Source organism: Petaurus breviceps, unplaced genomic scaffold (genome assembly GCF_028583685.1).
Source record: "Petaurus breviceps papuanus isolate PSGF00001 unplaced genomic scaffold, PetGlider_PUasm1.0 90925, whole genome shotgun sequence".
Classification (NCBI taxonomy): Eukaryota; Metazoa; Chordata; class Mammalia; order Diprotodontia; family Petauridae; genus Petaurus; species Petaurus breviceps.
Window position 1 is genome coordinate 11,564,345 of NW_027187380.1, and position 15,910 is coordinate 11,580,254.

Below are 15,910 nucleotides of genomic sequence, written 5' to 3' on the forward strand. Positions count from 1 at the left end.
CTAAGAGAGGGGTTAATGTGTTTCCCCATCAGCTCTGTGGAGCCAGGATTAATCATCACATTGATCCAAGCTCTTCCAATGCTTTTCTCACCTGCCCAGTGATAGCAGAAGCTTTTATCTTGGCTCCCTGTGGAGAAACTGACCCTTTCCTAGAATGTAGTGATCCCACCAAACACCTGAGGTGCCTTCAGAACATTAAGGAAGGGACTAATACACTCCCACTGATTGTGTGAGATTTAGACACAGCAGCCTAAGGCGGTAGTAGTAGTGTTTGGAAATAAATAATGTATGCTGGAGGGCTCCCTGCATACTCTTCTGAGGAAGTGCTGATGCTTCCAGACCTAAGCAATAGGTGGTATTGATGCTCCAAGGGAGTCTAGATCAAAACAATAATGGCACACTTTAATTTTGTAACTTTTTTTAAAAACTGTACTAGTCATTAGTATTTGCAAGATGTTTGTGGTAGAATGGGGGGAGTGGCATTTTTTGGTGTCTATACTGGAGCCCCGAGAGAGTGTGTGTATGTGGAAGCACGCGAGACCACCATGGATCACGAGTGGGGCTAAAGCAAAACTGCTCACATGGTGTCACTCCTAGACCACAGCCTCATTCCTCCCCTGAGAATTGCTTCTGACAGAGGTCACCCTTGATCTTTCTCACTCACTCCTCTTCTGTGTACGGAATTTGGTTGATCTGATGCAGAGTTTGTTTATTCAAGGGTATATTTGGGTCACAAGTATTTCCTTTAAACTTACCTAGGTCTATCTCCCAGAATTCATCCATATTGCACAAAGAAGATGATGAGCAGTCCTGCAGTGAGTCCGAAATGCACCTCTCCCACAGGCAGTCTCCTCATCAGCTTGAAGAGGTGACAGACACTCTGCTTCCTCTCCTCTCTTGGGACTCAGGACCCTGCTTCTAAGTACCTCCTGCCCTCCTGCCCCACCCCAATAACACGCCCCTTCCTTTCAGCCCCATTACTCTCTGGGGCTCATGGCAGACACATTTTGGGGGAACAGAGCGACCTATCTTGTGCCTGTCATGCAGACAGACTCCTGTCTTCAGAATGGAAGAACTTGTCCATAATCATGAGTGCCAAGGGTTTTCCCATGGAACAGCTGCTAGGTGACCTGTGTCACTTGAGCCATCACTGTATACAATTCTAGCAGATGCTGTGCCCTGAGCAGGCTGAGATGACTGGAGCTTTCCCTCCTTCCCTAGGGAGGGACTTGTCATTCCAGGCTAAGGTTGAGAGAAGTGATGACAAAAGAGATGCTAGCACTAGTGTTACCTGTTACCTGCCTTTTCTGAGGACACACAGCCTCAGATTCTGAGCTGCTGGTTTCTTCTTTCCTACACATACACACACACACACACACACACACACACACACACACTCTTCCTTTCCCTCAGGTTTCCTTTCCCTCTATACTGCTGCCAACCACTTCTGCTTCAAGCTCACTCTGTCTTCCCTTTGTTGCTTTTCCAGGAGTGTGGTGCGACTCCAGAGAGTGAGAACCTCACGTTATCTTCATCAGGAGCCATTGGCCAGTCATCCTGCACAGGGACCCCACTCTCCTCCACTATTTCTTCCCCAGAAGGTACTGGGGTACCTTAAGAGAATAGGACTCACAGTTGCTCTGGACCTTCCCTCTGGCTTTGGTCATAGGGACTCAAATTTTTCCTTAGAGCTTAATCATTTAATACCCGAGGGTGGTAAATGCAGTCCCTGGTTGAGGGGTGGACAGGAGACTTCCACCTTTTCCTCCTATAAATAAAAACAACACCGATTGTCCATGTCTTTCCTCTCCTGGTTCACTGTAACTACAATGGCTGATAGGCCTCTCTCATCTGTTCTCCCTGTAGACCCTGTCAGCAGCAGCCTGGCACAGTCTGTCATGTCCATAGCCTCTTCTCAAAGCCAGAACTCCCAGATCAGCACTGACACAGCCTCCTCTATGTCTGGTTCCTATATTGCCCCTGGAACTGAAGAAGAGGGAGATGCTCTCCCTTCCCCACTTGCTGCCAGTGGAGCCCCATCAGAAGAAGGCGAGGTAGGGGAAAAGCTGCTAGAATCATCATTGCTCCTCAAACTAAACACACTTGGAAAAGCAGCTTGAGATAAGTGGGGTCTGTTCTCACCCCAAGAAAAGATGCAACAACTCAGTTCAATAAGCCTTTATTAGGTGCCTTTTAAGTATATAGGCACTGGTGATGCAAAGACGACAATAAACTCCTTACATTCTATGGGGGAAATTGCATGTATATGAAAGACATACAAAATAATTTTGATAGGGGACTCAGGGGACAGTTAACACTCAGGAGACTAGTAAAAGCCTCATGTGGGAGGTGGCACTTAGCTATGCCTTAAAGGGATCTAGGGATTCTAAGATGCAGATTTGGATTGAGAGACCGAGAAAGATGAGGTAGGGGCTGAGACATGACTACACAACCCTGTGAACTCCTTGGGAAAAAATGCCATGGAGGAGCAAAGCTGTAAGTAGTGTCATTTCAAGGGCCCCTCATATGCTACTATCCTCTGTCTGAAATTTCTCTGGCCTTTATCTTATGTCTCCCACTTTAGAATTGAAGCACTTGAGCCCTGAGTTTTCCACAGTTCTTGGAATAGAGCAAGAAGAGGTTGGTGAACTTGTCACTTACCCATTTTGTTATTTTGCAGTTTATGCCTGTTGAGTCCCCAGATATTGACTTTGTTGGTGTCCCAGCAGAAGAGCAGGATGCAGAGGTAATATGCTAAACAGCAGGGCCCCCTTTGCTATATAGTTAGTGAAGCTGTTTGAACTGAAAAGCCAATAATCTAAGGCTTTGAGGATGGATCTCAGTCCAGTTTGGGGAGCTGTTGCTTAAGGCAACATTGGTATATTCATACTCAGTGTAGAAGGGAGTTTTGATGAGGGTCATGTTATCCAGGAAACTGCTCATCTTTGTACTCTCACAAATGTTTAATGGGATGGAGACTCCAAAGAGGTGACTTTGTTGCAGAATCCCAAGCTTTGATCACATTAGTTGATTAACCATTAAGAGGAAGGATCATTGTAGACCTTTCCATTGAGCCAGATCTTCAGTCTTAAGACTCTAGTTAGGATGTAAGCTCTCTAGAGATTCCTAAGCCAGAGTTTCTTTTATACTTGTCATTTATCTTGTGTATCATTTATTGTTCTGATTTCCTGGAAGAAACCACATTTATTGCAGTGATTTCAATCCAGGAGAGAAAAAAGACTAATCAAGGGCACTCCCAACAAAAAATTCCCTCTCCTTAGGGCACATTGGTGTAAAATTGGTCAGACCCAGACCGCTATAGACTAACTGAGCAGAATTTCCCCAGTCAACATAACAGGGAGAATGGGACATTATGGAGTGTAGAGCCAGAAGGGGGAACATGAGGGGCCTTGAGCAGAGTGAGAGAAATTTCTGATGGATATTCCTACTGTCAAGGCATTATAAGGAGCAGATGGATAGAGTGGGAGAGAGTCTGTTGGTACTGACCTTTCCACAAGGGGTAGCAGCTGATTGGGCATTTAGGGATGCTATCTAGTAAGAACAGAGAATGGTGGTTAGACCAGCTTCCATGTGGTAGTGAGCAAAATACATATTGAAAGTAGAATTGGAGACTAACCAGGTTATGCTAAAGGAGACTTTGCAACCCTAGCCATACCAATAGCATGGGAGCTCCTTGGTTTTTTTTTTTTTCCAACTGTGTCTTCATTATGGTAAGTGTAGGGATTTATAGGTGTTTATGTGGGTCTGGGGTAGTGGCTTGTTCTTTCATCATTCATAGCCTCTTTGCTATGTCCTAGGGGAACGATATGTTGGAAGAAGAGGATGGATCACCTACACAGGAAGATGGTAACAGACTGGACCTTTGCCTTCTTTTACTTTCATTTTCCTTCCAGGGTGGAGATGTTAAGGCAAAGAAAAGAGGACCAGTTGGCTTGGTGGCATTATTTAGGTCTTTGATTTATGAAAAGAAAGTTATGAACATAATGTATGCAAGATAGCGGGGGTGGGGGGAGGCAGGAGGATCCCAGTGTATCTTTCTGACTTTTCTGGGAGAAAAGGAAGGAAGGAAAGAAAGAGACACAGAGAGAGAGAGAGAAAGAGAAAGAAAGAAGGAAGGAAGGAAATTCATTTATTAAGTTCCTACTATGTGCCAGGCACTGTGCTAAGTTCTGGGGTATTAGGCTAAGGACTCTACTTAAGACATCATGTTTTTGTGTGTTGTCATCTCCAGAGGCTGCTGGACAGTTGCCTGATCACTCTGTTTCTCCCCCACTATCTCCTCAGCCAAGTGCCACAGGGCCATTCAGGCTGCCCTTCTGTGGTAGAAACAGCAACAGTGCTTTACAGTAATTTCTCTACTCCAGGGAGAGGGCCTTGGTTTTATTCACCTTAATTCAGAATATTGCTCTCCTTCCAGTAAAGGAAAGACCTTGAGAAGTTATAGCTGATACATTAAGAGAAATGTCAAGAAAGTAGAGACGCAAGTTTTCCTTAACAATAACATGTAGGCATATGTCTGCAAATTGTTGCAATGATGTTCATTGACAACATTTGAGACTTTAATGTTCTCTTCTTGGAATGGAAAGGGCATTCTTTCCTCTTCCCTCACCTCTCTCCACTAAAAATTAGCTTTGCAGTTAATAAAAGGATAGTCCAGACAGGAAGGATCTAGGACAAAAATAGACACTAAGTGTCCTGGGGTTGAGAATCTATTCTTTCTGTGAGATTCGTCATGTAAAAGGGGACAGATCAAAGCATGTGCCAGGCCTAAGCCAGCCCCCACTCCCAGCCTGGCTATAGACCCCTCAGCTGCCATCATCCTAGTTGCTTTAGCTTGAGTGCTGGCCACTGCTTGGAAAACTTCACAGGGTGTGCATGCTTATGGCCAACCCAGCCCAAGAGCCTCCCAGGCAGACTGGTGACCACTGCTTAGAGCTGTGCCTCTCATCACCCTTTGCACACCAGCTGGAGAGACAAACCATGAACTCAGACCATGTTGGTAGGACCTCAGGTTACCTAAGTAATTGCTTGCTCATTCCAAAACAAACAGATTTGCTTTAAAATCTTAGCTTTTCACAAATTAGCCTTCTTCCTCTACAATGCAGGGTTGCCAGATTCCTGGTTTTTCCTTTGAAGTACAGGGTTGTGGTTCTTCCTGATGTCCTATAGCCCATTTGGCAAACTCGTGATTTTCTTTCTCCTTTTCACTGAGGGGCGGGGGGGGGGGCGCTTTAAAGAATGACTTCTGTATCCCCTTGCCCATGTCTGTAGGTTTCTGGTCAGTCATTTAAATGATACTCCAAACAACAAAACAAACAAATATTCATCAGCAAAATCTTAATTTTGTTAATGTGGCAATTTGGATTTTACATGCAAAATAATGGAACCTGGAATCTTTAATTTTTGATTTTATTATTTACTCATTTTGCAGAACCCACTCCCCTATGGTCATAAACGCACCTGACATGGACCAGAGACAGACACAAGCATGAGCAGGGGTAGCTTTCCCAGCTGCTTTCTTTAGCTTTTCCCAGCTACTCTTTTGTCTGCCTTTTACCTGCATATTTACTGCACTTCCTAGTTGTTCTCTTCAAAATCCCTGTGTATTCCTTTGCCCTCCTCCTCAGTGATCTGAAAAGTTACTGAACAAGAATTGAGAAGAAGCTGGTCCGGAATTCAGAGAAGGGTAGTTTTGAGAACAGAGACATTCACACCCTTACACAATGTGACTCCTTTATTGTCCACTCTTTACCCACTTAGTTATTGTCTTTTTTTAATATATAATTTGATTTTTTTTGTCTCCATCTTTAAGATTTTCGTTTTAAAAGACAGTAAAGCAAAGTAAAGCAAATAAAAACACCTCTCTAACTGCATTAACTCCATTACAGGCCAGAGGACTTGCGCATTCCTAGGTATGGAGTGTGACAATAACAATGACATTGACATCGCAGTCGTGAAAACACTCGACAATAAGCTGTGCTCTGAGGTCTGCTTACCCGGTGAGTGGCAGTCTGCTGAACATGAACTTGGGAGGAGAATCCCCCCTGCTCTTCACCCTTGCTCTCACCCCTTTACACACCCATCTCCTATCCTGCAGTTTCCTGGAAAAGAAGGCATGGGGTGTGCACTAAGATACTGGGAACAGGCAAGGCAGCAACAAGGCCCAGGAGAGTCCTTAAACCTTTGACAAAGAACAGTACCCACCCCTAGGGTAGAAGAAAAAAACGGGCAGAATTTATCTGTTTGTACCTATCACCCCTTCTTTTAGAACCTTATAAGTGCTCTGTCAGGGACCCACGGGATTTTTAATCCAGCAGTAGCAAGAAACTTGAAGTGGTGACCTTCCATCCTAGCTGGGTTGCCAAAAGCCAAAGGCCCTTTAAAAATCAACCTGTAAATCCTGAAGAAAGAAATTTGAAAAGCAAAAGTTGACTGCATTCCCTGGGACCCTAACTTGGAGTCCCAGAAATCTGATCAATTTGTTGTTCCTTCCTTCTGGAGATAATTAACTGAAAATAGAATAACCATTTAGATGGGAGCTTTTCTAATCATATTTTCAGACTGGACCTCTGCCTACCCTGCAAAGCCATTTAAATGTTCCTTGAACTATTTCTTTAGAGGTAAGGATTGCCCAAGTAGTCTTGGCAAACACTTCCCCTCCCTAGATGGTCCATGTGCTCAACCTGTTGGCTTTTCTCCAGAGGTTGCCCCTTCCACTGCACTGTTGTTCGTGACCTGCGAGATCTCCTGCTATAAAGATTCCTTCAAGCTGCAGAGTCCTGGGATATGCTTATCTGTTCAAGTTACTTGGATATCCTCATGGGTCCAGTGCTTCACATACTCTATGAAGCAACTGGAGTAGAGGAAAGGGAACTCTTCCAGTGGATTGCCACTCTCCATCAAACTGTAGGAGGAAAAATAGTTAAAAAGACATTCTTGCCCCATGCAGCCATGTATACAGAGGAGAAAAGATCTCCCAGAGGAATCATTCACCAGGCTTTCAAAAAAGCTTTTAAGTAATTTCCCATTGAGGTTAGCCCATTATTCACCAAGGCCTCTTAATCTTCAGTGAGGCCAGTTGAGATAACTTCATTTCACCTGCTTCTCCTGTACTAGACTCAGGAAGCATCTGCTAAAAGAAGGACATTATGGAAGAACATTGAATTAAGTGGCCAATCCCTCAGTTAATTTGGAACTGGTGCTATGAGGGGCCCAAAATACACCTCCTGCCTTTCCACTTATTAACTTGCTTCTGTCTGTCCATTTGTTTTTGTGTGTTTTTGCCAAGTTCTGATCTGTCTGTCTGGTTTGTTTGTTTTAAAACATTTATTTTACCTGGATTCAGTCGGTATGAAGTTCATGTTCACTCTGTGCCAACACTGTCCTTTTTGGCTGTGCTCAGTCCCTTACACCAGGGTTGCTGGATATGCACAAATTTATTGGTGCTCCCTTGCTATACAGAGCCATACAAGGGGTTTTAATATTTGATTGGTAAAGGTTTATATTGAATTTGAGGCCATCTCTCCCTACCCCCAAGAAAAATATTCGGAGTCAGCTAATTCCACTCCTGTTGAGCTTTTATAAAGAACAATTTAATAGAAGTAAATAGTTCGTTTGTGATAATTCTATACTATGGGGAAGTTTGTTCTCCATTGCATTCTTTGGTCAGGCAATTTGTAAAGCAAGCACTGACCACCCTGCCTGGCTTTCCACTGAGGTCTTTGGCAATACCTGATGGGAATCAGGATGAAGATGGACTGTCCTGCTTCCCTTCAGGAAATGCAGTTTAACTTTCTATTTTTGAGGGAGAATTTCTTAGCCAACAACTCTGGTGCAAATTGAGCTTTTCCCAGGGCTTCCTCCTCACCTCCCAACCCTTTCCCAGCCAACCAGCATTTGTTGACATTTATTCCACTTGTGGGATTAGTGGAGGTGGTCAGACACAAAGCTTCTCAAAAAGAAGCCGTTTACTTCAAGAGCCCCTTATGATGAGGGCTATAGTCAGAGGATACACTTTAGGATTAAGGCGGCCTCACAGTTTAAGAAGGGCATAAAGTCGAATCACAATCAGTCAGTAGGAAGGGGTTGGGTTGGACCACTTTAAAAATTGTATGCTTGGTACTTGAGAAGCCTATGGAATCCCAACCAGAGATCCCCCTGAATCATTATGGGAGATGTGGAGGAGGGGAGGGCCAGCCTTTCTGTGGTTATTCTGCTCAGAAGTGGCAGGGATATGTCTGGAATGCTGGGTATGCCTTGTGACTGGATTGATGACTGGGGAAATCAGTGTGGAATAAATTGGACCTTTTCATGACCAGCTATAAGACAAGACCTCCTTCTTATGGTTGGGACATATGTTTGATGGCTTGGCTGTTTGTAAGCCCAGTGACCATCAGGGCATCTCCTCCATCAAAGCAGCACCTGCTCCCTGGGCATTCCATTGTCTGTTCAAGTCCATTCTCCCACCTTTAAAGCAGATGCTGCTTTTTTTCATGGAGGGCAGATGAAGATTAAGACCTTCTGCCAAAAATGTTCTGTCAGAAGGGGATACTCAACCATCCTTTCCCAAGCACAGGTGCTCTAGGTCAGTGGTATCAAATTCAGATAGAAAGCGATCCCTGGAGACTGCACATTAACTTAGAAAAATCAGAAATTAATATTATATTACACTTTGGGGTTTTTTTTTTTGCTAAACATTTCCTAGTTATATTTTAATCTGGTTCTGTTGTAGCATGGGGAGTTTTGAGAGGGTTTCATACCTCTGCTCTAGGGCAGATGAACTCATGAAAAAAGTTCCAATATTAGTCACCTCTCCTGTACGTTTTTAGATAACTTTTAAATAGCCTGCATCCATTCTAAGCCCTCTCTTGGCAGAAGAACTTGAACCCCACTCTTGGATGCTGAGTCTCACTGAGGGTGGCTTTGGGCATATGTTCTGAGGTTTTGTCTGAAAGTAGCCCTGGGCAAAAAACTAAGTGGAAAAGGCATGAATGGTAAGAGGGTTAGAACAGTAAGATTATACTAGCTAGATGTGGTGCTGAGGGATTTGATGCCGAAGGATTTGATGGATAATTAAATAGGCAGCAGGTTAGAGATTAGGTGACAGCTGACAGCCTCACTAGAATCCAGCTGTGAATCAGAATTTGGGGGCAGGATCTTTATGGAAAGAAATGGAAGCAAACTTGGGTCTGTTGGTGGAAATGCAAACCTATTTACAATAAAAGCACTGTGCTATAGATTTAGAGAATAGCAGAAAGAACTGAAATAAACTAAACCCTTCTTAACCAATCAACGAGCATTTAGTAAGATGCCTACTGCGTGTCAGCCACTTCTTGGGCTCCCATCCCTGGAGGCTACAATCTGTCAGATCATGTCAGAAAAACTTTGGTGTTTTGTTTTTCTTTTGGGAAAAGCTGTACAAAAAGAATCATATGTATTCTGAGATCCAAGCCCTGGGACCACATATTTCTGTATCTCTTCAACTTAATTAAGTTGTCGATTTGTAGAGGTCAAAGTTTTAAAAGCTTATATTTGTGTGTGAAAAAAATGAATCTATGGCGTTTACTTTCTTAAGTGTACTTCCCAAGTTCACCTCTAGAGGTCACTTTGTCCTCCCACTTCTAATTCAGAAAACAGAAGGTGGATGGTAAGCAGCCCTGGTTACCTTTTCCCCCATTCTTCCCAGTCTGTGGTGGTCTAAAGGAAATGTTTCAATCAGACAAAAATGGCCACTCCCTTTCTTAAGGAAGTTCTTTAATTTCTGTAGGTGACCCTCCATCTGAATGAGTTTAATGAGAAAGCCACTGGGGAAATTAATGGTGGAGACAAGGTGCTGCACTGGTCCTGATAATCCTCCCTCCTCATATTAGGGTAATGAATGGCTGGGGAAGATAGACATCATAATTTTCAACCCTGATCCTCTAATACTGCTATAAAAATCTTGCCTCCCCCCCTTCCCTCCTCCTTTCCCTAGGAAAACCACAGGTGTGGTTTTTTAAGGGCCTGTTCAAAGAGTGAAATTTGTCACTAAGGCTCATGAAGATGCCTGGTCACAACTAAGTGGTATCTGAACAGTAGCCCCTGAGCCCAAGCCTCTCAGTGTGGTGGTGGTGTTACTGCTGGTATTTTTACTTTGTGCATGCTCGTGTGTCTTCTCTCTTGTTTACCATTTGCTTTTGGTCTTTCCTACTGAACAGCCGAGGTTCCGGAATCCTGCCCCATAAACATTGAGGAATAGGTATGAAATCCACCAAGTCATATATCTGAACAAGCATAACTAATAACTAACTCACTGTTGGGCTTTTAAGTTTCTCAAAAAGCAGTATGGTCCTGTTCTTGTCCTGCCACCTAACTAGGGACACACACCACACACACACACACACACACACACACACACACACACACACATCATTCAGCCTAAGCCATAGAACACTTTAGAATCAACATCAATCCAGGGAATTCTATGGGAAATGGAACTAGATATGTGATTTCATTAATAGAAGGAACTCCTTAATGAGGAAACTCTTTTAGCAGGTCAAATATCAAGCCTTGGAGCATTTCCTAGAGCCCTGAGAGGTAGTGACTTGCCCAGGGTCACTGAGCCAGGGAGGACTAGCCTGCAGAACCTAGACCTCCCTGGTTCTGAAGTCAGCTTAGTGTCCACTATGTAACACTGCCTTTGTGGGAAATAAAGAAAACCATTTTCCTCTTGGGTTGAAATGGATCACAGCTGCCCCTAAATATCTACAACTCCATCTTGATGTTCTCTGACTAGGAAAACTTCCCCCTTTAGGGTCATAAGTAAGTAACCTTGAGGGCGTGCCTGAATTTTTTGGCCTATCTCCAAAAGTCAGACATAGCAGGTCCCTTTTAGACTTCAGTTCTAGCTGACATTTACAAAGCCTTTTCCCATACATAATCTCATTTTGTCCGCACAAACTAAGGCAGCTTCAGTCAGTCAATAAACAAGCATTTATTTAGCATTTACTATGTGCTAGGTACTGTACTAAGGGACACAAAGGGGGAAAAGTCCCTGCCTTCAAGGAGCTTAAATTCTAATGGGGAAGACAACTCATAATTAACTATAGACATGCTAAATATACAACATAGATGGAATTTGGATTTGTAGAGATCAAAGGGAGGGAAAAGCAGCTTGGTGTGGCAGCTAAAGATGTGACCCTAGGGTCAAAAAAAACCCAACAACCCTGTGTTTTAAATTCTTCTTTTGACATATACTCTCTTTGTGATCCTGAACAAGTCACAGTCTTTCTGTGCCTTGATCTCCACCCTCTCCACTTCCCCCCCAACTCTGTAAAAAGGGGAAAAAATTGAAAGCAGGTGTGGATTTCCATTGATGGAAGGAGTTTCCTTATTTAGAGGAAAGAAGTCACAGGTTCAGTCCATACAGACAAAATCCCTGAGGCTCACAGACTAAGGGACCTGCCTCTGGTCACAGTGCTAGTGTCAGAGCCAGAGCTTAAAGTAGGCCATCTTTGCAAAGCCAGTGTTCTTTCCACCTCAAGTTTTCTGCACTCACTTAAGCCCCATACCTGTGTCCCTCTACTTAATTAGGTTCAGTAGGCTGGTGTTCTCAGAGCTGTGTCAGTGGAGGGGTAGGGAGTACTCCATGCTGTGAACAGCAGGCTCTAGTCTGCTCTCAGAGTGGTGTGAAGCAATGCCATGTCAGTGGGAACACTGGAAGCCATTAAGCCATCTTCCTGCAAGAACTTACTGATACCATCCTGTCTCTGACACCCTCCATGGCTACTTATCACTTCCTTCCCCACATGTGCCTTCTTTGCAAACAATAGCACCTCAGGCCTAAATTAACATACACATCTCACGATCTTCTCATCCTTCCGGCCCTGAATGGAAATCTCAGCTCCCAGAGTTTCACTTCCCTGGCCCACAAATAGACATCTTTTAGATATCAGATTGTTAATCCAAGGAATCTGGGGTTCAATGTACCAAAGAGGATTTTCTACATTCCTGTAACCTGCTTCCCGTGACAGTAGCAGAGATCATTCCCATAGGGATTAAGCCCTACACCTGTCTTCTTTCTTCTGATTTTCCCTGACTCTCTTTCAATCACTGTTGGCTTGTTAATTGGAAGGGGCACACCTCCACCTCCACTGTTTCAACCACTGGAGCTTCAGGTAATGCCCGCTTTCCCCTCAGTGCTGCACTCCTATGCTGCCCATGTTGGAGAAGCCCTGTGGACCCAGCCAAAGGCTTGGTTCCAGTAACCCTCCTTTTCTCTCCCCCAGGCACCTGGCAGGTGGACAACAATGCTATCAGTTGCAGGAACAGCCAGTGCTGGCGCTTGTCATCAAGCAGCCTGGAGGACCCTGAGAACAAGCCTTGTGTAAGGGGCTCCATGGCTGTCTGAAGAGTCCTAGCCCCTATCACAGGGCCCTTTTTCCATCCTCACATTCCAATGTGTCCCCCACTGGACTGCTGACCTCCTGGGTATTCCCACTAAGACCTGTGCTGACTTTTTATATTTGTGTGTAAAACTGGATGTCGAGGTCATTCTACACCTTGCCCAGCCTCTCCTACTCCCTGGATCTCCACTTGGAACAGACTGGAAGTCCCTCTACCTGGAGCTAAAGTCAAGTTGATGAACTTGACTTGAAAGTTCATCATTGTCTTTTCACAGACTTCTGCCCCATCTACTCTCTTAGGTAGAACAGCTGCCTGTGTGCTGGCTACCTGGTCTCCTTTTTCTCTCCTTATGGTTACAGCAGGAAGGCTCAGAAAATTGGCTGCTTCACTTTTTTTTACCCATGTTACATTATCTGACCTCCAGCACAATTAAACTACCTTGGCAACTCTCCTTTTGGGTTAGCCCACATCCATGGCAGAGCAAAGCAGGTATCCAGTATTAAGCTATCTTGAAGCAGTTTCTCCACCTACTCTGAAAAGTGACATCCAGTGGGATGCTTGAGTCTTTCTTATTATAGAAGTTTAGCTTTTGTCTCTCTGTGCTCTGTCCAGTAGACCGGACCACTCCCTTTATGGGGAACCTTGACACTAAATTCTCAATGTTTGTGCCCTGGGCAATATACATGAAGGTCTGCCATCCTCCTTCCAGATATGTGTAGTACTTACCAGTGTTTCTCATATTAGTGACCAGGAATGCTGGGGAAAGGAAGTAGAGCCTCAAATAGCTGGAGGGGAGGGGAGGGGAGGCATGTGGCATCAGTGAACACACTGAGCTATATGAAGGGAGTGAGCAGGCCTCCTCCACCTCCAGGGCTTCCCCCTCACATTCCTTCCTGCTTAGCCTTAGCTAATACTAAGAGGTACAATGGAGGAGCAGATCTGTTACTACATAGAACATGGATTGCAATATAGTTCAGGTCAAATGAGGTGCTTTGAAACATAAGTAAGTGCATACAATAAAAATCCTGAACCAAAAAGGTTAACCTCTAAGTCAGGTATCATTCCTATCACCCCATCAGGGTTATTTGGAGGAATTCTGAATACTGTTCGGTTAATAGCATTTAAAAGGGGGATCATAGGCTCTTGTGGTAGGGGGAGAGTGGGCAGGGAATGTGGAAAAGTGAAGCTTCCAGTGACAGGGCACAGGTGTGTTTGGGGAATATTTATTTTCCATGGGGAGCTCTCTTGTACTCCTGTGCTGGAAAGTCTATGCAAGTCCATGCTGTAAAGACCTGGAACCCTGAGAGGAGCCTCAATCCCCTCCACTGTTCCCCATGGTTTCCTGCCCCAGGAAAGATCTGTATACAACCTAGTGGTCTAACTATACATTCCCTAAGATGTAAGAAGCCTGTCCAGGTATAGATCCAAACCAAGTTTTTATTTTTGTTTTTTCTCTAGTCTTCCTGGTTATGGCTTGACAACCCAAAAGCTTAATAACTAAGACAGTGTTTCGAATCAGTAATTATTAACAACCTCTCAAAAGACCCCAGTAGAAGTGGATTGGCTGGTATGTTGGTCCCTTACCTGTCCCACAATCACTTTCTTTCCTAAAGCAAAAATTAAAACAAGCATAGTTAAGCAATAATCCCTTTTCTTAGGTTTCTGTAATCTGAGTGGTTACATCAGTGAGCATGCCCACCTACCTCCAGCAGTCACTGGGTAGTGTTAAACAGGATGCTTGGGGGAGGAGATAGATGAATGGAGACCACAGTTAAACAGTAGCCAAGGCGGCCAGGAACCTTAAACCAAAATAAATATCCTCATTCCCTTTACTGATTACCTGTGTCTTTTGATGCCGGGGTGTCAGAACCTACAGCTCATCCCTCTTCCTCAAGTAGCCAGCAAGAAACTCATCCCTAAAGGAAGGCAGTAGTAATCCTTTCCTTGTTTCAAAACTGTCTCCCTACCCCCCACCACAAAGATGTAAATGTGGTGGAAACAGCCCCTTAGCCCCTTCTTCCTTAGATGGTTCCTCTTTTTTTCCTCCCTGTTTAGATACTTGGCAGGTAGTTATCCCATTCAGTAGGACCTGACAAAGCCCATCCTACTAAGACATGAGGCACTTGCCAGCCTGGCTTTGAAATGATCACCCCATCAGGCTAAGAAAACACATGGGGGATAAAGCCACACTATTTCTAAGAGGAAGAGTGAAAAAGGCACGTTAAGAAGCACCAGCAGAGGGAGACCACCTCCCTCTTCTGTAGTGGATCCAATGGGGGAAGAAGAGGTCTGGTGGGAGCTGTGGGATAAGGAAATGCCTTGAATAGGATGAGCTATAACAGCAAATCACTCCCTTGCCACACCTCGATCCGTGCCCATCCTATTATTTTCCAAGGATGGGATGGTTTTGATTTGCTCACCAAGACATTTTCTTCCTCCTCTGATTCCCCAACCCAGTTATATTCCAACTGGAATCCCCACCATTCTGGGAGCTTTTAGTGCATGTGGAGCACTTTCATAACCAAGAAAGTATCTTACTACAAAGTGATGCTGGGGCTGGTGCGAAAGTGGCATGATGTTTCCTGGAAACTCTGCACACTTTGTGTGTGTGTTTGTGTGCTTACTGTTGGTGACAGTGTATGCATCCCCTGCTACCTTTGGGGTGCATACATAGGTATGCTGCAGGTGCCACGTCAACAATGCAATATTTATGGATTGCTGCATGGTTCTCAAAAGTGAATAAAACTGTTTACAAGAGGAAAGGGCAGCTGGTGACTGAGAATTTGGCCTGCTTCTGAGAGATTTTGTACCGATTTTCCCCAAACATCCGGCAATTACTAAAGAAGTTCCCTGGAGGTAGGAGGTGTGCAGGAGTAAGAGGCAGGGGGGGGGGGGCGGTGTATGCTTCTTGATGGGAGTTGACATGCCTTTCTCAGAACTTCCACACCGACCTCCTGGGCAACAGCTCCCCTTTCCCTCCCCCAGATGACCTTAGTTCTCCCTGTACAGGACCAAGTGATGAACTCCCCTTCTCAAGCCCTTGATTCTGTTAAGGCAAACTGGAGAACTTCTAAGCACACTGAGACCTTCAATAATTAAACAGCAGGAACGTTAGTGACTAGGCGGAGGCCTGAGGAATGGAGGAGAGGGGGGAGGGGGCTCCTTTTTGCCAAAAGCTGCAGGTACATTGGAGTTTCTCACCTTGCTCTTTGAGGTTTGCTGTCTTGTGCCCCCCTTCCCACTGATACATTAGAGGAGAGGGGATGGAGAGAAGGCACGGTGGTATTCAGTGAAAAGTGGCTTTCCCTAGCTGACTGGCTAAGGCAAAAAGAAGGCTAATGCCCCTGAGCTCTACTCCGGGCCTGCAGCCTCATTTACTTGGTGATAGCATCGGACAGACATGGCAGCGACTTTGGAAGACCCTGGGATCAGGGGTCGGGGGACAGAAAGAAAACCAAGGGAACAGAAAAGGCTGCACGAGCTTGATTGAGTGTCCCGCACAGCC

The 15,910-nt window shown here is 44.7% G+C and overlaps 1 protein-coding gene and 1 long non-coding RNA gene across 9 annotated transcripts in view; one reads left to right on the forward strand and one right to left on the reverse strand.

The window, feature by feature from the left end:
• RNF157 (ring finger protein 157) overlaps window positions 1–15,187 on the forward strand; it is a 153,504-nt gene extending 138,317 nt beyond the window's left edge. For 2 of the 8 annotated variants that reach the window (XM_069076319.1, XM_069076320.1), the window contains exons 13-20: window positions 760–868; window positions 1,490–1,601; window positions 1,867–2,054; window positions 2,681–2,746; window positions 3,819–3,867; window positions 5,910–6,020; window positions 10,218–10,258; window positions 12,288–12,423. In XM_069076319.1, coding sequence (XP_068932420.1) covers window positions 760–868; window positions 1,490–1,601; window positions 1,867–2,054; window positions 2,681–2,746; window positions 3,819–3,867; window positions 5,910–6,020; window positions 10,218–10,258 — 676 coding nt within the window. In that variant the 3' untranslated portion in view covers window positions 12,288–12,423. Of the gene's footprint in view, window positions 1–759; window positions 869–1,489; window positions 1,602–1,866; window positions 2,055–2,680; window positions 2,747–3,818; window positions 3,868–5,909; window positions 6,021–6,722; window positions 9,773–10,217; window positions 10,259–12,287 lie in introns of those variants that run through there. The other 6 variants (XM_069076315.1, XM_069076317.1, XM_069076318.1 and 3 more) reach the window with 4 other exon arrangements.
• LOC138152490 (uncharacterized) overlaps window positions 1–15,910 on the reverse strand; it is a 101,888-nt gene that overhangs the window by 6,483 nt on the left and 79,495 nt on the right. The gene's annotated exons all lie outside the window — the stretch shown is intronic.